The 23,059-nt window shown below is 40.5% G+C and overlaps 1 protein-coding gene across 1 annotated transcript in view; it reads left to right on the top strand.

Moving 5' to 3' along the window:
- The first annotated feature begins 5,075 nt into the window (after positions 1-5,075).
- Positions 5,076-23,059, top strand: part of tsku (tsukushi small leucine rich proteoglycan homolog (Xenopus laevis)) — a 46,979-nt gene continuing 28,995 nt past the window's right edge. Inside the window, exon 1 of the mRNA XM_060897751.1 lies at positions 5,076-5,142. Coding sequence (XP_060753734.1) covers positions 5,119-5,142 — 24 coding nt within the window. The 5' untranslated portion in view covers positions 5,076-5,118. The remainder of the gene's footprint in view (positions 5,143-23,059) is intronic.

Below are 23,059 nucleotides of genomic sequence, written 5' to 3'. Positions count from 1 at the left end.
GCCAGCACAATCCACCCTTGCTATAACGTGTGCAGGTGTTTTTTTCAGCAATTAATGTCTCAAGTCCTACGGCAACAGGGATTGGCAACGGGGGCAGGTGAAGGGTGTCGCTGGGAGACCCTAGTCAAGCAACTGCACATTAGGCGACTTCAGTGTGACAGTCGTTTGTTGTGGATCTTGGACAACCACACACTTTCGTGTCCTACTGAGGTGACAGAGCAGCCATCTTTACGAGTAGCCCGCTTCCCCCTTTCCAGGGAAGGGTCTAGAAAATGTGACCTAAAAAAGCTTGTCCTTTATGTAAGCCTGATGGTTAACCGCGATCAGCTGGCCACCTACTCAATGCGGTAGAAGACACAGTTCAATAAATTTCACATTTGGTGCTTGGAACATTTGAACTTTACTTGACAATGCAAATAACATCGAGAGAAGGACCACTGTCATAGCCCGCGTGCCACGTCAGCAAGGAATTGACTTCGCCTCTTTAAGCGAAACACGCCTCGCCAACGAGTCGCAGCTTACCAAAACTGGTGCTGGTTATACCTTCTACTGGATTGGCAAACCCGATTCACAGCCACGTCATGCAGGTGTCGGCTTCGCTGTCAGAACACCATTAACCTATCATTTAGTTGGCATTCCCAAGGGCATCAACAATAGCCTAATGTCTATGAAGATACATCTTTCAAATCATCACTATGCTACCATCATCAGTGCATATGCCCCAACGATGACATACCCTGATGAGGTGAAGGAAGGATTTTATGAAAGTTTATCAAATATAATCAGGTCCGTACCTCTCAAAGACAAACTTATTCTTCTTGGTGACTTCAATGCAAGAATAGGCCAGGACAGTGACATCTGGGGAAAAGTTCTCGGTCATCATGGTGTAGGAAAGGAACACTCAAATGGATTACTCCTGAGTTTATGTGCCGCGAATGAACTCGTAATCACAAACACCATCTTTCAACAAAAGGATTCCCTGAAAACAACCTGGATGCATCCTAGATCACACCACTGGCACATGCTGGATTATGCTATTGTCAGACAGAGGGACCTGGCAGATATCCGTCTAACTTGAGCAGTACATACATCTACTACGTGGTCTGACCATCAGCTAGTTCAAGTTACATCCACACTTCACATCCCCATGAAGGCCTGCCACAGACCACCAACCAAGTACTTCGCCTGGACACTGATAAGCTGAAGGTTCAAGAAAATAGAGACCGGCTTCAACAGGCCATCAAGTTGGAAGCCATAGTAGCAGAAGAAAATGACAAATCTGTGGATGTTGAAAGGGTATGGAATGACCTGAAAGAGGGAGTCAGCAAGGCTGCTGTTGCAGCAATAGGGCACAAGCGACGAAACCACAGGGATTGGTTTCATGATAATGATCCGCAGATTCGTGACATTCTATTCGATTTACATCAGAAGCATCTAGACTGGATATCAGAGAAGCTAAACCAGGCAAAGAAGGACAGCTATCAACAATTTAAATCTGCAGCACAAGCTAAAATCAGGAAGATGAAAGAGGAGTGGTGGGCTGAAAAGGCCAAATGAATGCAGATAGCTGCAAACAAGAATTACCTGCGTACTTTTTATCAAGAGCTGAAAGCTATCCATGGACCAAGTTTCAATGGTGTGTCGGCCGTTTGTAGCTCTTATGGGTGTACCCTTCTTATGGACCCCTCACTTATCATAAAAAGGTGAGCTGAACACTTTGAACAACTGCTTAATTGTCCATCCACCATAGCAGACGCAGTGACTGAGGCTGTGCCATGCAGATCACCGCTGGAGAGTCTGAGCCTGCCAAGCCAGCTTAATGAGGTTCTAAAGGCCATTGGTGAACTGAAAAACGGTAATGCACCTGGAGCAGACTCTCTCCCACCTGAGATTTTCAAGTATGGTGGCCCCTATCTGGCTGAAAGGCTTCATCACCTATACTCGATCATCTGGCAGTTGGAATCAGTCCCTCAGGTCTCAAAGACGCTAAGATCATCCACCTGTACAAGAGAAAAGGGGAACGTGCTGTTTGTGACAATTACAGAGGTATCTCTCTGTTGTGCATTGCTGGCAAGGTCTTAGCATGCATCATAATCAGAAGAGCCTTTGTCTTGGCAGAAGAGGTTAATCCTGAAAGTCAATGTGGATACAGGGAGAATCGTAGCACTGTTGATATACTTTTTGCTGTGCATCTAGTGCAAGAGAAGTGCAGAGAACAGCAACAAGATCTGTACATAGTGTTTGTTGATCTAACGAAAGCCTTCGATTCAGTGAGTCGTGCAGGACTTTGGAAGCTCTTGCACCGTGTAGGATTCCCGGAAAAGCTAATAAACATCATCAGGTCATTCCATGAGAGCATGAAGGCACGCGTCATTGACATGAGACGGGAATCTGATCCCTTCGATGTAGACAATGGCGTCAAGCAAGGTTGTGTTTTTTCACTGCTACTATTCAGTATTGTAATTGCTGCTGTGATCTATGATGCCTTTCATGATTGCAATAAAGGTATCAGTGTCAACTTCCGATACGACGGTGGCATATTTAATCTACGCCGACTGAAGGCAAAAACCAAAATCCATCATATTTTGGTCAAAGAACTACTCTACGCAGATGACTGTGCTCTAGTAGCTCATAATGAACAAGATGCCCAAGTTCTTATTGACTGTTTTCAAAAAGCAACCACCAGGTATGGCCTCACAATATCCATAAAGAAAACGAAGTGCTTGTACAACCAAGACCAGGTTCCTGTTACATAGAACCAGCAGTGAAGGTCGAGTTGGAAAATTTGAAAGTGGTAACTGTGGCATCGTGGGCGTGGCCAAGTGGCAGTTTGTGAATGGAGGGTGGGGTCGGGGAAGGTAAGTGGCTAAGTCATTACACCTGATGTCGTTAATGTATGTGGGTGTGTTTGTTTGTTTGTCACAGAGATTGAGCATAAAAAGAGAGGAAGAGCAGAGAAGATCAGCTCCCTAACCCCAACGCATGTGTACGACTGAATGAATGAATGAAGCTGAAAAGCCAAATTAACCAAATAAAAAGTGTGTTTGTGAACATCAACTCTTGCCTGCCACGCTTCTGTGCTCCACCCACACCAGGAACTGTTACACCTCTGTTACCTTCTGGCTCTCCCTTTTAGTTATGCTGTCATAGTTCATCTTGCCGGAGTGAGTCCCTGTTTGCACTCAGCACAAAATGTATACTCTTCTTAGTCTTTAGATGACAATGGGCATACCTAACAACCTGTGCCCCTCTCCCCATCTCTTCCCTCTGTCTGTCTCTCTCTGTCAAGAGACACCAGTAAGATGCTGACCTCTTCTGCTTCCACCTGATCCATCCTGATGCCCTACTTCTGGTTGGAGTCTCATCACATCGCTCCTGTGGAGGATGGCCCCATATGGACAGTCGAAAGAGGCACTTGGAAGATAGCTCTGAACACTTACAGTAATGCATCTACGGCTGAGGACTACTTCCTAACTTTAGGACTGCAGTTGTCATAAACAGTTGATAACGTCAACAAAAGAAACTTCATGTTAAAACTATAATGATTTTCCTGGTTACACAGTCATACTTTATGACTCTATAGGACACTGTTAGCGAAACAAGTTATTTATAATCATGCTATCTGTTATCACCCAAATGCGGATGGGTTCCCTGTTGAGTCTAGTTCCTCTCAAGGTTTCTTACTTGTGTCGTCTGAGGGTGTTTTTCCTCACCACCGTCGCCATAGGCTTGCTCACTGGGGATAAATTAGGGATAAAATTTGCTCATGTTTCAAGTCTTTAATATTCTGTAAAGCTGCTTTGTGACTTGACTCGAACTGTACTCAAGTGTTTTCCTTGTTTTTCTATTATTTTTGGAAGTTACAAACCCTTAACTATTCAATAAACTCTGAAAGAACACAAAGTATGTATTATTTGTGTAAGTATGTGGTACAAACTCCAAATTATAGGTCATGAGTTTTCTTCTTAATCCCTCTAATCTCGTATTGAACATTTGGCTCATGTGTCTTGGTACTTGGTCCATTCTTAAGGGTTTTATTAAGCGTTCCTAGCCTGCTAAAAGTGTTCTACATGGAACCTTTCTGGTGAAGCACTGTGCTTAGCCTTTAATCCTGTTTATTTGTTCATTCATTCATCAGTAACCACTGATGGCACACTGGGTGTTAGGTGGGAATATACCCTCAATGGGACACCAGATTAAACCAGGGATCCTGAAGCTGTGAGGTGAAACTCAACCCACTGCACCACCATGCAATACTTATTGATATATTGGTTTGTTTGTTTTTTGTTTGTTTGCCTACCTAATGAGAATTGTGTTCTGAAAGTTTACATCACGGTTGTCAAACATGCGGTTTAGGGGTCAGAATCGGCCCAAGAAAGATCTACTTTGGTTGACCAAATGACTAGAATTAGTGTTCAAGATTAAACTCATGGGCGGCACGGTGGTGTAGTGGTTAGCGCTGTCGCCTCACAACAAGAAGGTCCGGGTTCGAGCCCCGTGGCCAGCGAGGGCCTTTCTGTGCGGAGTTTGCATGTTCTCCCCATGTCCACGTGGGTTTCCTCCGGGTGCTCCGGTTTCCCCCACAGTCCAAAGACATGCAGGTTAGGTTAACTGGTGACTCTAAATTGACCGTAGGTGTGAATGTGAGTGTGAATGGTTGTCTGTGTCTATGTGTCAGCCCTGTGATGACCTGGCGACTTGTCCAGGGTGTACCCCGCCTTTCGCCCGTAGTCAGCTGGGATAGGCTCCAGCTTGCCTACGACCCTGTAGAACAGGATAAAGTGGCTACAGATAATGAGATGAGATTAAACTCATCTTGTGGACTATAAATGAATTGAAAGGTTTGGAGAAAGAAGAACAAGTTTCATTTATTCCACTAGGGGCAGAATAGAGCAATTTTTTAAAAATGATGTGTGTTGAGGTGTTTTGACCACAAGGTGGCGCTGTAGCTTGCATTTGCAAAGTGCAGTTTGGTCTTCTTTTTTTTCCTTAAAATGTCAAGGTTTATCAGACTGCCACAGGGTGTCTGACAGGCCCAGGACCTCAGAGTGTTAAAAATGCAGGAAACACACCTGGCTTCACCTCGCAGTTTAATCTGGAAGTTAACCAATTGATCAAATGGTTAAACTGGTCATTGACGAGGTAAGTAAAATTGATTGATTATTTACTGTTATCTTTAACTGCTGTTCTCATCCAGCAATTTATGAAATTCATTCAAAATGCATTTCTGTTAACTTACTACAGCTGGACTCACTGGGGAAATTTAATTAATTAATTTATTTATTTATGTATTTATTATTTCTGAATCAGTTCCTTGGTGTGTTCTGCAGCTCAGGATGTTAAGTGTTTTGTGTGTATTTGAGCTGTCTGTGGGCAAAATGGGGTCACATTTCCACCCACTAATAGACAACAAAGTGAATAATGAAGGTGGACTCTGAGAAAGCAGTTCATTTTTGACCACGTGACTTTGTTTTTAAAAAGTCTGCATGAGAATTGTACCATTCTAAAGGGAAAAAAAAACCTTTATAGTCTTCAAGGTATGGTGTTTATCGACACTTTGGTAGCATACCTTTTGAAATAAAGAGATTGTGTAACCTTAAAGCTAGACGGCCTTTCGATTTCATAAAATCAGTGAAATTTAGTTCCCTCTGACATTTGGTCATTGTGATATATGTTTATTTCTGTAATATCTCACAAAATATCAGGCCATTCTGTGGCTGAGAAGTTATTTAATTTGAAGGGATTAAAGCAAATGTGCATGAAATCGTTCGCTTCGCGCAGTCAAGCAGACAGAGGAAGTCAGTGTGTGCATGCACAGGTTTACCTTCATCATCTTCTTTTGGGTTTTATGGCAGCTGGCATCCACAGTGTTGCATTATTGCCATCTACAGGTTTACCTTTGACCGTGCACTGACAGTTCCATCATTCTGTCACTAAACGAACAGCTGATCACATTGAGGTGCTCGCTGACCGCCGATATTAATTATTAGTTTGGTCCTGCGTTTCCTTTCCTTTGTACAGTATATAACATAACGTATTTTCTTCTTGCTTGCTTTCCGTTACTGTAGTTGGTCTTTCAGGTTTCATTCGCACACTCACGTCCTGCAAACGGGGAAAGCCCACCACGTGATGCATGACATAGTATCTTGAATTGAGTCATGGTGAAGCAGGAAAAAATAGCGGAGAATTTAGGGCCACATGGCCCTACATTCATTAACTGTTCTATTAAAAAAAAAAACTAATAAAATTGGAAGTCTGTGATTCTAATTCAGTAGCTTTTGGTCCACTAAACAAAAATAATTGGGTGTCAGGAAAATTATTTTTATGACCTACACTTGAAAAATCTGAAAGGCAGTCTACCTTTAAGTCTGTGATATATATATTTCTTACGAGAAACCCCAAATAAATTAAACAGTGAAGTACAACAAGTAATCAAAAGCACTTGTGTACTTCACTTCATTTTGTCCTTTTGAGGAAGAAAACCATGTGTCAAAGTGTCATCAGTTAGTCTCATCTCATCTCATTATCTCTAGCCGCTTTATCCTTCTACAGGGTCGCAGGCAAGCTGGAGCCTATCCCAGCTGACTACGGGCGAAAGGCAGGGTACACCCTGGACAAGTCGCCAGGTCATCACAGGGCTGACACATAGACACAGACAACCATTCACACTCACATTCACACCTACGGTCAATTTAGAGTCACCAGTTAACCTAACCTGCATGTCTTTGGACTGTGGGGAAAACCGGAGCACCCGGAGGAAACCCACGCGGACACGGGGAGAACATGCAAACTCCACACAGAAAGGCCCTCGCCGGCCACGGGGCTCGAACCCGGACCTTCTTGCTGTGAGGCGACAGCGCTAACCACTACACCACCGTGCCGCCGTCATCAGTTAGTGCAAAATTTAAATTATTAGGAAGAAAAGTGGGTCATTCCATGCCAAATCAACAAATATCTGACAAATTTATGCTCGACCATCTCAGATTTCAATGAAATTTGGAGGGCTCAGAGATACTATTAAAAGAAGTTAATCCCCGAAATTTGAGCATCCTATCTCCAATGGTTTCAGAGATACAGGCATTTGAATTTTTAGATTTTTTTGCATTTTGCTCAAAACATACATATTTCAAAGTGTAATATAGTCTTTATTATGCAAGATAGAAACCTAAAATTTTGCACAGAGACACTCAATGTCTTGTACTACAAGCTTCAACTTAGAATTTCAGTGGTCATTGTATATTAGATGGTGATTTTGACAAGAAAATTAAAAAGACAAATTAGCATTTTTTGCATTTTTAATTCATTCTGGAAGCTTGCCTGTGGCAGTAATGCTTAAACTAAGAATGTTATTCAAATCTACACAGAAATATCTACCAATTTCAGTTTTACCAAGTCTCCACTATTCCTAGTTTGTCTGTAATAGGGTTTTGAAATTCGCCGATTTCTAAAACATGCCATTTTCAGTAGCAAGAAATCCAATGTGGGATAGCAGTTAGGAACTTGTACATTTTTTTCAGTAATCCCCAAGACCCATATTTTATATTTCCAAATTTTTGTTCTGTGTCTCTCAAGTATTTTTAAACTACAGGGGTTTAAAAAATCCATTTTCACCAAATTCGAATTTTTGATATATTTTCATATAACTGATATTTGAGGGTTAATAAATGCTTCAATAAGGCTCAAGTAGGTTAGGAGACATGTTTCTTCTTCAATTTTAAATAAAATTTCAATTAATGCTCAGTATTAATTATTTGTAAATTGATTTTAATCTAAGACTGTGTAACATTAGCAATCAATGACCAGCTATTGTGTACCAGTCAACAGCCAGCCTTATCAATATCAACACAGCACAATAGGTACATTGGATTTCTTGCTACTGAAAATGGCATGTTTTAGAAATCGGCGAATTTCAAAACCCTATTACAGACAAACTAGGAATAGTGGAGACTTGATAAAACTGAAATTGGTAGATATTTCTGTGTAGATTTGAATAACATTCTTAGTTTAAGCATTACTGCCACAGGCAAGCTTCCAGAATGAGTTAAAAATGCAAAAAAATGCAAATTTGTCTTTTTAATTTCCTTGTTAAAATCACCATCTAATATACAATGATCATTGAAATTCTAAGTTGAAGCTTGTAGTACAAGACATTGAGTGTCTCTGTGCAAAATTTTAGGTTTCTATCTTGCATAATAAAGATTATATTGCACTTTGAAATATGTATGTTTTGAGCAAAAAACAAAGAAATCGAAAAATTAAAATGCCTGTATCTCTGAAACTATTGGTGATAGGAAGCTCAAGTTTTTGGGATTAACTTCTTTTAATAGTATCTCTGAGCCCTCCAAATTTCATTGAAATCTGAGATGGTCGAGCATAGCCTCTTGTTGATTTGGCATGGAATGACCCAAGTATTACATTTGTATTAGTCATATGGGCCTCTTCAACTTCCATCTTTTGCAGTGTTATGTTATATCCTCAAATTGAAATGGCCTTAATGGACTTGGTTTCAAACTCAGCAAACATGTGGAAAAAGATTCTCTGGTCTGATAAGACCAAAATGACATTTTTGGGCTTTGACAGAAACCCAACACCGCTCATCAGCCTGAGAAAACAATCCCTACTGTGAAGCACGGTGGTGGTAGTGTCATGCTGAGAGTTCTTCTTGGCTGATTCACTGACTACTATCCTCTTTACTGGGTCACTGACTTGTGGTGGACAGCTTCCTCAAGAATAAATTATAGATTTATTGGTGTTCTGGTGTATTTTTCAAAGTTTGGGATTTTTTTTTTTTTAAGAACAAACTCTCATATTTTCCAGAACTTTGTCCCGGAGTTGTTTGAACAGCTCCTTGGCTTTGATTATGCAGTTTGTTTAGATATGTTCTCTAACAAATCCTAGGGTCCTCCAGGAGCAGATATATTTATATGGACAGAAATCAACACCCCTTGATTGATTATGTGACTTCTGATGGCAAACGGACTTCTGATTGCACCAGAACTAATTCTGTGTTGCAACATACAACAACAAGTTCCCAACTACAACTTTGTTAAAAAACACCAAAAACACTCCCTCAACTTGAAATTTCAACGGTAGTCTTCTCAAGTGCCAGTTCCTTCTCCGTTCACAGAGTGACGTCAAATCAACTTTGATTATGGTAATCACCGAAGGGACTCATCAACATTCAAGTTATCATAAATGTTAGCCGGCTAGCTTGTTACTAACACTACTCGCTATTGTCCGCTGGCGCGCTTGTTGTTCAGCTACTTGTTATTGCCCGGTCCAAAATGTTTAAAACTTCACAATAGTCCAACAGTACAAATCATCAGTCAAGCCTGTAACTATTAAAGTGGATATTTTGTGTCATTTCATGATATATAACCCCAATAAGTCAATTTTCATTTCAGGTTATGGCACGACAGCATGTAGGAAAGTTCAGGGGAGTGAATACTTATGCAACACACCATACAGTGTCTTGCTAAACTATTCATCCCCCTTGGTGTTTGTCCTGTTTGTTCACATTACAAGCTGGAATTGAAATGGATTTTGGGGGGATTAGCACCGTTTGATTTACACAACATGCCTACCACTTTAAAGGTGATTTTTTTTTTAATTGTGACAAACAATAATTAAGATGAAAAAACAGAAGTCTGGAGTGTGCATAGGTATTCACCCCCAAAGTCAGTACTTTGTAGACCTACCTTTTGCTGCAATTACAGCTACAAGTCTCTTGGGGTATGTCTCTATTAGCCACTGGGATTTTTGCCCATTCCTCAAAGCAAAACTGCTCCAACTCCTTCAAGTTACGGTAGATGGGTTGTGTTTGTGTACAGCAGTCTTCAAGTTATGCCACAGATTCTCAATTGGATTGAGGTCTGGGCTTTGACTAGGCCATTCCAAGACATTTAAATGTTTCCCTTTAAACCACTCCAGTATAGCTTTAGCAGTATGTTTAGGGTCATTGTCCTGCTGGTATGTGAACCTTTGTCCCAGTCTCAAACCTCTGGCTAACTCAAACAGGTTTTCCTTCAAAATTGCCCTGTATTTAGTGCCATCCATCTTTCCTTCAGTGCTGACCAGCTTTCCTGTCCCTGCAGATGAAACACATCCCACAGCATGATGGTGCCACCACCATGCTTCACTGTAGGAATGGTGTTCTCAAGGTGTTGGGTTTGTGCCACACATGGCATTTCCCATGATGGTCAAAAATATCAATTTTAGTCTTATCTGACCAGAGAATCTTCTTCCATGTGTTTGGGGAGTCTGCCACATGATGTTGGGCAAACTCCAACTGTGTTTTCTTATTTATTCATTTATTTTTCTTTAAGCAATGACTTTTTTCTGGCCACTCTTCCATAAAGCCTTACTCTGTGGAGTGTACGGTTTAAAGTGGTCCTATGGACAGATACTCCCATCTCCACTGTGGATCTTTGCAGATCCCTCAGCATTATCTTTGGTGTCTTTGTTGCATCTCTGATTAATGCCCTCCTTGCCCGGTCTGTGAGTTTTGGTGGGCGGGGCCTTCTCTTGTCAGGTTTGTAGTGGTGCCATATTTTTTCCATTTTGCTGTAATGGATTTAATGGTGTTTTGTGGGATATTCAAAGTTTGGGATATTTTTTATAACTCAACCCTGATCTATACTTCTCCACAACTTTGTCTCTGACCTGTTTGGAGGTTCCTTGGTTCTCATGTTGCTTGCTTAGTCGTGTTGCAGAGTCAGGGTCCTTCCAGAACAGGTTGATTTGATCCAGCCATCATGTGACAGATCATGTGATACTTTGATTGTACACAGGTGGATCTTAATCAACTAATTATGGGATTTATGAAGTTAATTGGTTGGACCAGCTCTTATTTACTGTTTGTCACACAATTTAAAAAAAATGCACCATTAAAGTGGTAGGCATGTTGTGTAAATCAAATGGTGTTGACCCTCCAAAAATCCACTTTAATTCCAGCTTGTAATGTGACAGAACAAACACCAAGGGGGATGAATGCTTTTGCAAGACACTATATGTATGATTGGTTATCATGGTACCCAATTAGCGATATTCGTCAAACTAAACACCATTTCAAATTACTCCAGATGTTCCTACACTGGGCCCTGTACTACGAAGCGGGTTTTCTGGTTTACCAGGGTAACTTTGAGAGTAACTTGATCACGTGCGGCGTAACTTCCCGATTAACCCATACTACGAAAGTTGGCTATGTTCAAACCGAGGTATGCTGCCATGGCAACTTACGCTGCATCTCAAACCTGCTCGTCTCAGGTTATGTTCTTGGTTAACCCGAGGTTTCCGATTAACCACACCCTTTTTAAACACCACCTCTCCACCGACATTTCCTCTAGAGACAATGCCAGCGTACCTGGATGACCCGTGCGATATCGGAGCGCAGATTAGAGATGGGATTTATGGCTCTTTGATGGGATCCGCATCTTTGTGATCCGTTCTTTGAAAAGAGCCGTTCAAAAGACTGACTCATTTGGCTCTTTTTTAAAAATATTTATTCAGTTTTAAGAAGACAGCGTCTAAAGAAGCCAGATCCCTCTGCTTAGACAGTGACATCAATATTTCTGGACATACCTTTTATATAAAGCAACCTAGACTTACATTATTGTAACCCCTAAACGCTCATAAATAACCATTAAAAAACAATGAGGGCTTCAATGAATGTCCATGCAGAACGGCTTTTCTGTAAAAAAAAAAAAAAAAAAAAGAACCCACTCAAGAACATAGGGCCCTGTCACACTATAGCGTTTTGTTCGACGTTTGGTTGCGTTTTTAAAAATTTGAGAAACGCCGGGGAACGTCGACGTTCTTCAAATTAAGTTTCTAGGTCAACGATGTTGTAACGTTCTTGTAACGCTTGGGTAACGCTCAGCCAACGTTCCCTCAGTGTCAGGCGACGTTTGTGGTCCAAAATAGCAGCAAAACCTAGCGTTCTCATAGCGTCCACAGCGCTTTGATAGCGTTATCATAGCATTTGGGTAGCGTCTGCCTTGCGTCCAGGTAATGTTCTGGACGTTACACAGACGCTGGAAAAATTCAGAACGCTGACAGACGTTAGAAAGATGTTGAAAGAGCGTTACATGAGCGTTAAGAACGCTCGGCGAACGCTGACGAACGCTGAAAAACGTTGGCGACACGCTGGACAGACGTTCGATGGACGTTACACAGGCGTTAGGCAAGCGTTACCCAAGCGCTAGGCACGCGCTGGACACTCGACCCTGATGGGCCGGCGTCCGCCTAGCGTCCAGGGAACGTCCTGACTTTCGAGTAACGTTCGAGTAACGCCCGCAAACTTTCGTGTAACGTTCCTCTAACGTGTAAGTAGCGTTTTGATAGAACGTCCTGAATTTTTGTGCACACCCAAAACTATTTTTCACCCTCAGCGTTCGCCGACGTCCCTCGACGTTCCCCAACGTTTGCCGACGCTCGTCTAACTTTCTTGTAACTTTTTTCTAACGTTCTCGACGTTCCTCTGCGTTTCGCAACACGTTACTCGAACGCTGGTGAGAACGTCGTAGTGTGACAGGGCCCATAGTTATCAAGAACGCAAGAATATTTTATAGAAAAACACTTGTTTTACAAAAATATTTAAGTCTGAGATATAAAATAGATACAACTACAATAAATATAACACAAGAACATTTTAATAGAAAAAAACTTATATTAAAAATATTGAAATTGTAACAAAAATAGATACAACTAAACAGTCAGATAAATAGATAAAGTTAACAAGAACACAAGATTTTAATAGGAAAAACAATTAATGCAAAAAATATATTATTAGAAAAATAGATACAACTAGACAAACAGATAAATAAATAAAATAGACAAAAATAGAACAAACAAAATGACGATAGAATAAATTAAATGAACGTCCGTGCAAAGTAGTTTTCCCACAATATTATCATTAATATCACACAACTACATTATAAACTATATACAAAACAATTTGAACTATTAGGCAAACACTTGAATAAATAAAAGGCAAATGCTGTTTAGCCTACTTCTTGTCCTTGGGCAAAAGCTTTTTCATCTGAAACACAGTACAGAAAAAGAACGACACACACACAGACTTACCATTATGAATGATGTTTTTATATTTCATTTTCACCTGTTGCCAGGTGCGTTTGGCACTGCTGTTGCCTCTGAAATGTTCACAGGACATACAGCAACTTAGTCAAAGGGACTGAACAGTCAGTCATCCTAATTCATGTGACTCTGTGCACATATCAGCTTAAGTAGGCTACTCCATGAATTTACCATACCAAATTTTATTCAGGATTTTTCGGACATTAAACAAGCTATATATGACTGGGGCCACGTCGAAGGACCATTTTCTGTGACTTGTGATTGATCATGAAGCTTTCTCTCATCCTATACTTCTGTTCTGGAACATGTAGAAGGGAGAATGTACTTGCGCATTTACCCGATCGGCAATTCGTTGCCAACATGCTTGCCGCTCCTTATTGGCAGCTGCTGTGTTAGATTTTGCTCTTAATGTTGTTTTGAGCTCCTCGTAGCTTTGCATTATGACAGCGCATTCTTCCTCTGTGAAGTACGGCGACCGTGCCATTGTGAACAGTGGTGATTTGCGCTGATAACCTCCCCTTTAACGTGAACGCGCATTAACCCTGATTAGGTTAAACCAGGTTCAACAAATCAACTTCATAACTGGCGTCGTAGTACCGTTTAACCCCAAACAAGATAACCAGGTTTTGTCAACCCCGGTTTAGCGGGGGAACCCTGGGTTACTTCTGGGTAGGTTAACCTCCGTTCGTAGTACAGGGCCCTGGTTTAACTGGTTCAAGGTGTTTCTGTGCACCAAACTGACTTCACTTCAGGGCCGGCACATGCTAATCAGAGACCTGAGGGAAAGCTCAAAAAGCCTGCCCTCAGCAGAGGCACCTTTTATTTTCCCTCAGCAGTCATTACTGTCAGACTCCATCAACTAGATACCTCTCTGTTTTGGTAAGGATTTTAACCATTATGCTTTTTCTTGTGTTTTTAAGCTTCACTAAATATCACACACTTCATTTTATCACCAGAGAGAGAGAGGAGATATTTGTTATCATATCATATATCATGCTGTAAGCCAAGGGCAATAAGTAAATGTATGTCTCTCAGATTACATTTCTCCTGATTTTATTTATTTATTTATTTTCAATCATTATTTGCAACCCATTTGCATAGTCAGGGAATTATGATTCACTCAACTGATTCGACTCCTTCAAGCTACAAGTTTAAGTGAATCAAACTACAATATGAGTTGTTCAGTCTCTTTTTTTTTTTTCATTTGATCTGTTCATTTATTGTTTCACCCACAATTATAATTCCATGTTATTATCTTGTCTAATGTTAACAATAACCATTTCATTTGCACTACAAATCCAGATTAAGTTTCTAGTAACTTGTAACATGTATCCATGCGTCTAAGAGACAGCACACTTTGGAGATTTGACATGGAAAATTAATTTATTATTCATAGTCAATTTACAAATATTCATTTATTTATTTGTACAAATATGTATGTATGTACACTACCGTTCAAAAGTTTGGGGTCACTTTGAAATGTCCTTATTTTTGAAAGAAAAGCACTGTTCTTTTCAACGAAGATCACTTTAAACTAATCAGAAATGCACTCTATACATTGCTAATGTGGTAAATGACTATTCTAGCTGCAAATGTCTGGTTTTTGGTGCAATATCTCCATAGGTGTATAGAGGCCCATTTCCAGCAACTCTCACTCCAGTGTTCTAATGGTACAATGTGTTTGCTCATTGCCTCAGAAGGCTAATGGATGATTAGAAAACCCTTGTACAATCATGTTAGCACAGCTGAAAACAGTTTAGCTCTTTTAGAGAAGCTATAAAACTGACCTTCCTTTGAGCAGATTGAGTTTCTGGAGCATCACATTTGTGGGGTCGATTAAATGCTCAAAATGGCCAGAAAAATGTCTCGACTATATTTTCTATTCATTTTACAACTTATGGTGGTAAATAAAAGTGTGACTTTTCATGGAAAACACAAAATTCTCTGGGTGACCCCAAACTTTTGAACGGTAGTCCTAGTTTCATTGAAATACTCGTAATATAATACTGAAAAAAAAATCAACCCTTACAGAAAAAACGCATGAATTTCCCATGTGGTAACATGTGGAATACATGGTATCAGATTTTGTAACCTGTGTTAGCATGTACCGTAGAGCACATGTGGAAAACCTGTTACTGTACCACATGTGGAAAACATTTCCACATGTGATTCACATAAAATTGGGCCAAAACAACATGTTTCCCATGTGCAATACACATTTTCCACATATTTCACATGTGAGAAATCACATGTGAAGTTCATGTGGTTTTTCTGTAAGGGAAGGTCAAATAAAACAAACTGAAAAATCTTACTAACAAACCTTAAACTCCTGCTTGACTATTTAAATCTGTGTAGTACAACCTCACTGATTACAAAAGTTTTAAAATGCAATATTTGAATATTTAAAAAAAATTGTCCAATTAAAGAAAGGAATGATTAAATTTGCAAACTGTAATCAAAATAATTGTATGCTGAATGCCTAGTAAACTCTCAATCATTTAAAATAAAATAATGTTCAATTAAGTGTTCATATGTATAAAAGTACATATTATATTAAGTCGTTTGTGTTTTTTTTTAATTATTGTTATTTTGCGATACACCAGTCAGCCATAACATTATAAACACTGAGAGGTGAAGTGAATGACCCTGATAATCTCATGACGATGACCCTTGCCATGGGGAGGGACATGTTGGGCTACAAGAGAACAATCAGTTCTTGAAGTTGATGTGTTGGAAGCATGAAAAACAGGCAAGCGTAAGGACCTGAGTGACTTTGTCAAGGGCCAAATTGTGATGGCTAGATGACTTCAAAGCATCTCCAAAACAGTAGGAGGGCTTGTGGGGTGTTCCCAATATGCAGTGGTGTTTGTTAAATAAATAACACACTTTTTTAATATAATGAATAATATTCAAGTAAACACTGTAATAATGAAGTACAATTAGCTGTGTTTCATTTCATACAGTGTGAGCTCAAGCACATGCAGGTTAACATAGAGCTTGATGGTTTGGACACACCCACTAATTCAACGTTTATTCTTTATTTTTATTAATTAAAAGACACTTCTTCATGTCTTAAAGTAATGATGGATGTCGTTTCTCTTTACTTAGTTGTTCGGTTCTTCATATAATATGTATGGATTACTACGGGGTGGCACAGTGGTGTAGTGGTTAGTGCTGTCGCCTCACAGCAAGAAGGTTCTGGGTTCGAGCCCAGCTGCCGGCGAGGGCCTTTCTGTGCGGAGTTTGCATGTTGTCTGCGTGGGTTTCCTCCGGGTGCTCCGGTTTCCCCCACAGTCCAAAGACATGCAGGTTAGGTTAACTGGTGACTCTAAATTGACCGTAGGTGTGAATGTGAGTGTGAATGGTTGTCTGTGTCTATGTGTCAGCCCTGTGATGACCTGGCGACTTGTCCAGGGTGTACCCCGCCTTTCACCCGTAGTCAGCTGGGATAGGCTCCAGCTTGCCTGCGACCCTGTAGAACAGGATAAAGCGGCTAGAGATAATGGATGGATTACTACAGTTTTGGTGTGAATAGGGCGATTTACTTCCAGTATTTTTATTATTTACTGTTTGATCTCAAACGCATTAAGAAGGCAAGAAACTCAGCCACTAATTAACTTGTGCCTGTTAATTGATAAGCGTTCCAGGTGACAACCTCATGAAGTTGGGTAAGATAATGCCAACAGTGTACAAAGTGTCATCAAGGTAAACACTGGATACCCTGAAGTCTAAAATATCAAACACATTTGCTTTTTAACACTTTTTTTTGTTTGTTTGTATGTTTGACACAATTCCATACATGTTCCATTTGTTATTTCATAGTTTTGATATCCTCAGTATTGTTCTGTCTTTTTAATGCTTATTTTTTAATTAACTGGACTGCAGAGTAAGACAAAATAAATGTGTTTTTTTTTCTCTTAGTTAATCACAGTGTAAAACTATAGTACTGTATTTTGTCTTCAGAGTTAGTGCTGTTGTCACACTGAATACTGCTGCAAGATGGTGGATTTCCCTCAGCCACTTGTGTATTTGGTAAAATCGGGGTATTTAGGTCTCTATAGGCTCTGGTATCTTCTGCCAAAATGCAGGAGGGTGAAAAGTCCATAAGAGGGGTGGGAGGGGTCGTCCCTAATCCTGCTGGCCTCAAACAATGAAATCCATCCATCCATTGTCTATATGGCTTATCCGACTGAGGGTCGTAGGGTAAGCTGGAGCCAATCCCAGCTGAAATTGGGTGAGAGATACTATAGGGTTCACCCTGGAAAGGCCTTTCGCCAATGTCACAGGTTTTTGTTTATCACACCACAGCCGCCGTTTTCCCAGGAAAACATAGAAACAGCCGCAACAGTTAATAATGAAAATCGAGATGACTGCAGTCAGTACAATCTCTCAGAAATGATTAAAATTTTATTTTATACCATCGGATTGTGTTGCGTCCAAAAGCTGAAACATGCAGGCATCACAGAGCCATATAATTTACCCATAAATGTATTTTTTTTTATTCTGCACACGTGTGCACTCCATCTCGGTCTGCGTGTGTACACTGCTTCAGATGGTTTCAATGCAGAGGGGAAATTTTGCTGTACTTGAGTTTACATGCAACAAAAATAGACTGCTTCTTAATTTGCTCACAAATGTATTTATTCCATTTGACAAGTGTTCGGCAAACCAGCTACCGGATTTGGGACACTACGACATCCTGAACTATTTAGTATTTGGAATTTCTAAATATACCGGAGATGCTAAAGGCTTACAAAAAGTACATATGCCTCCCAATATTTCGAGGCAGGTTTCGTGCTGGAATATTATGGGAAATTCCAGAGAAAGGAAAAATACCTTATGACAAAGATAAACTCAAACAATAATAAACAAGCCAAGGCCTAGCTCTAGCATGTTTTATAATGTTTAGCCGAGTCTACATTATCAGTACATTTGCAGACATTTAGCAGACGATCTTATCCAGAGCGACGTACAGCATACCCTGGGGAGCAGTTGGGGGTTACGTGCCTTGCTCAAGGGCACCTCAGCCATTCCTGCTGGTCCAGGAAATCAAACCAGTGACCTTATTATAGAGACTAAACTTTTGTTCCAACACATAAGGACTCTGACTTGCCTGGGATTTCAAGTGGCTTACTCCAGTCCTTGCCAAGGAATGACCCTCTGCTTCCGATGTGACTTTTCCAACACGTGATTGGACCAAAGAGTCAAAGGTCGTCGATAATCGGAACCTCCCCCATCTTTGTTTAGAGTAGGTTGAAGGCCCCTGATGTTGATGGCTTCTTTTACTCCTTAAAGCTCACCTGGGAACTGACTTTTGAGCTGAAAAGTCAGTTCCCAGGTGGAACCAAAATATAGCTGCGCAAACCGTGATGACCTCAGCAGACAGGTCATTAGTTTTGAGAGGAAGCAGAATGAGCACAGCAATGGAAAAAGTATACATCTTGAGAAAAATGGCCCGACAACAGATATCTATAATAACAGAACAAAAACTTTCAGGTGATCAATGTGCGTTGCTATCTTGCGAGTACTGTTTACTCGTGTTCTGAACTGTATAATATTCTCCGTTAGGGTGCATCAGTTGCCCCCTAAAACTGAAAAGTTCCTCCAATCATGATGCATTTTTGTTTTTATGTTCCTTTTGGTAAGAAAACACACTGGGTGAAATATTTTGACAAAATTCAAAAGTTTAATGGTGGCACCAGGAGCTCAAAGTTATGGAAAAAGCTACTATTTTATGACCATTTCGATCACTTTTCATGAAACATTATGGCACCTTATAGAGTATACCAAATATCTTAGATACACATTTTTAGTACATATTCTAAATATATTATCAAGCACAGTTTGAGTTTTAGCTGTTCATTGAATCATTGTTCAACTACTTTTAAACAATACAAATGTATTATGAATCACATTAATGCTTCTCAATCCCTTGCAAAGGTTCTTAACATGATCTCTGGCTCACAAGAAATCAATAAATGGAGTCCAACATTGTGATTCAAGCCTTATGCGAAAACATAAAATAAGTGTTTTTTGGCAAAAAATGAACCTCATGGTGCCACCATTAGATTAAGGTCAAAAAATTTTACAGGATATCTTTATTGGTGAAAAGGAACACCCAAACAAAAATTCATCAGATTTTATGAAAGTGAGGGCAACTGATGCACCCTATTCTCCGTTCATGATTACAAAGGTTCCATGCAAAACTGATGAAAATGTGGGCCGGTTCGCGATAACTGGCACCAAAGTTCAAAGGATCCTGAAAGGAACCGGGTCAAGAACCCGTTCCCTGTTGGTCTGAAAGGTGTAACAAAGATTCTGGTAGACCTTCTGACTACTTTGCACCACCGTCAACATGAACACACATCAGTTCAAATAAAAAGTGGGATGAGGGAAGGATTTGGAACTCAAGAGACTCTCTCTCTCTCTCTCTCTCTCTCTCTCTCCTTCTGATTTATATGGCGGTTGACAACTGTTTCGGTGTATTACCGCCACTGCTGGACTGGAGTGTGGAACAGGAGTTGCTTCTTATCTAGAAATTAAATACGTTTTAATAATCCTGTGTGGCAGCACGGTGGTGTAGTGGTTAGCGCTGTCACCTCACAGCAAGAAGGTCCGGGTTTGAGCCCCGTGGCCGGCGAGGGCCTTTCTGTGTGGAGTTTGCATGTTCTCCCCGTGTCCGCGTGGGTTTCCTCCGGGTGCTCCGGTTTCCCCCACAGTCCAAAGACATGCAGGTTAGGTTAACTGGTGACTCTAAATTGACCGTGAGTGTGAATGGTTGTCTGTGTCTGTGTCAGCCCTGTGATAACCTGGCAACTTGTCCAGGGTGTACCCTGCCTTTCACCCATAGTCAGCTGGGATAGGCTCCAGCTTGCCTGCAACCCTGTAGAAGGATAAAGCGTCTAGAGATAATGAGATGAGATAATCCTGTGTTTTTCAAAAAAGTAAACAAAAAAATTTTTCCCATTACTACTTTAAGATATTTCTGACATTAAAGGGTGTATTATTGGCCTCGACTTGAGCAATAAAATTCTGTCTCTCTTGATGGTATTTTTGACAATGAATAAGAACATGCTCTACAGTCTCTGGGCTTTGTGATGCACAATACTCACAGTTACCATCAGCATGCCTACTCATAATAGAGAGTACTATTAAGATGGGAGTGCCCAATTCTCAGCCTGGCCAATACCACTTCCTCCTGTCTTGCATTAAGCAAACCAATAGCTCTATGTATTTCAGGCTGAATGTTAAAAAGATGCCTCCCAGAAGACCCATTCTCCCAAAGGTGCTGCCATCTCCCATGTACTCTGGCCTTAATGATGCTTTTGACTTCAGCCTTACTATACTGTATATTAGTATCTATATTGTCCCTACTTGCCGCTCTTTTGGCATATTTGTCAGCCAACTCGTTCCCCTCCACCCCTACATGAGCTGGAACCCATAAAAAGGAAAGTTTAAAACCTGCCTTCATTAACACACTTGTCAACTGTAAAATGTCAAGAAGAATGTCGTTCCTGGATGTGGAATGTGAGTTCTGAATACTCACAAGAGCAGAGCTAGAGTCAGATGCTATGACCACTTGCCTGTGCCCATCCCCATTACCCTCTATCCAGAGCAGGGCAAACCATAGACATATAAACATAGACGCCACCTTCTGCGTAGAATCATACGTCATCCTCGCCGCCATATTGGATGTGGCAAAGTGGAGATTCTTCACCCGTCTCTGGTATAGCGTCTAGACAGTAGCCGAGAATAAAGATGCTTCATTCATGTGCTGCGTTTAACTGTACCAACAGGTTTACCATCCAAACGAGATCACATGGGATTACCTTTCACAGGTGAGACTGGAAAAATACTTTTCATTGTATTTGGTCATTATAATGTAATTTTACGAACAGATTTTTCTGACTTTGTGGCTAATATGAAGTCTCGCGCATAATAGCTGCTCTGTGAAACCTGTCTCCAAACAACGAAGTATTTCCTTCGTAACTACGCTGATTGTTAGTTGCTTAGCTAACTTTTCACATACTATGTAGGTTTCCCAAAAATAAAGCCATGAAAAAGCAGTGGGAGACAGCTGTGCGACGGGAAGGGTTTTCTGCTACTCCGTCATCCATGCTCTGCAGTGAACACTTCAGAACGGAGGATTTTGACAGAACAGGTCAGACAGTCAGGATCAGAGAGGGAGCTGTTCCTTCAGTCTTCAGTTTCCCAGCTCATCTCCACCGGGGAGGTGTAGAGTTATGAGCAGTGAGAATTAGATAATACAGTGCCACACTATGATGAACGTTTTTAACCTTTCTGAATGTGAAGGAATCAGTGATGTATTTTGTTTTGGTATGACGTTAGAACCGGGCCGAACTCAGTTTGGCGGACATTCAGCTCACTTTATTCAACGAGAGTAGGTCTGTGTGGTGACTCAATAAATAAAACAGTACATTTTTATTTTCATTCACCATTTCCAGTTTTTCCACTATTTCCATCATTTATCATATTCAGTCTTGTCGGTTGGTTATTGTGGCCTCAGGTTTTGGTAGCTTGCTACGGTATGCTGACTGATTAGCTTACCTGAGCTATCTATCGCGTATCTGTCGCTAGTTTGCAGTGTACAGGGTATTTCGCACTATTTATAACCATCACATTTAAAAGTTATATATGTTGTTTTGATGCCTGTTTGTTTCCCAAATATATACAGTACGTGTGTGTCTTAATGGGTGAATAAAAGGCATCGAGTTAAATATTATTGTAGAAAGGGGCTGTATGACGTTCAGTCCATTTACTTGCATTGGTTTACGGGGAAGGTTTGCCACATCCAATATGGCGGACACTCTGACGTATCCCAGCAACGGGGCCACCAGCTCAATGCTGCGTTTATGTCTATGGGGCAAACCATAGATTTACATAGAAGACTAGATGCCTCGTCCCCATTGCCCGTCAACGAAGTCGAACGTCCGCACATGGCGGCCATCTTACCTCAGACAGCTGGCTTACCCATTACGTTGTGTTGGTAGCGATAAGTACTTTTCAGATGACTGTAACTTCCTCAAATTTCAATCGATATTCAAACGGTTTGGTTTGTTATATATATATATATATATATATATATATATATATATATATATATATATATATATATAAAAGGAAGCATGTATTTATGATATTAATGATGAATAATCATTTTATGTTTTAAAAAAATACGCATAGCTTGGAGAAAACATTTCAGTATACTACAGACTGTAAGACAGGATGCATGCTGAAATTCCTATGCTGTGAGAAGCCTAACACTAGCCTGGCAAGCCAGACTAAATATGAATATTTAGTCTGGCCTCGATCCGTAGACATTTCCGAAGCGGGTAGGAGGAACAACCCGCTGTCTTTCAAACTGTCTCTGTGCGTATAGGCCAACGCTCTGACCAATCAGCGCAACAGTGACTGTGACGTAGTCAGAGCGACAGAAAGCAGTGGGGGAGGCCTTGAAATAAATAATTTTTCAAAATGCGTATTAATTAATAAACAGGTTCTAGATATTAAGAAGTTTGGAGATAATGACCACAAGTTTGGTGTACCACATGCACATTTTTTTCAAAGTGTTTTTCAAGGGTTTGCTTAAACTGTTTTTGAGAGTTTTTATTTAGTGGTGTTTGGTGAAATAATTTCCCTTAAATTTAAAATAACGGGAAAATAAGAAACAATCAAAAAGTAATGTTTCAAAGCTGTTTATTAATTCTTCGTACTGCACAAACTAGCCCCATCCTTTTGGCTACGAGCGGAGCCAGCTGGTAGATCAGACTTTTGCCATAGCCGGTCGGCAAAACAGCGAAAACGTCCTTCTTGAAAAGGAATGAGCGGAGAGCCTCTTCCTGCTCATGTTTCAACGAAATCTCCAAGTCTAATTCTTCTAAAACTGATTCCAAAGCGGAGTCAAATGCGCGCTGTTCACTAGCCGTAGCCATCTTTCCTGTTG

The sequence above is a fragment of the Neoarius graeffei genome, chromosome 17, assembly GCF_027579695.1.
Source record: "Neoarius graeffei isolate fNeoGra1 chromosome 17, fNeoGra1.pri, whole genome shotgun sequence".
Taxonomy (NCBI): domain Eukaryota; kingdom Metazoa; phylum Chordata; class Actinopteri; order Siluriformes; family Ariidae; genus Neoarius; species Neoarius graeffei.
The sequence above is the reverse complement of the archived record's forward strand: the minus strand, read 5'-3'. Positions and strand labels throughout refer to the sequence as shown.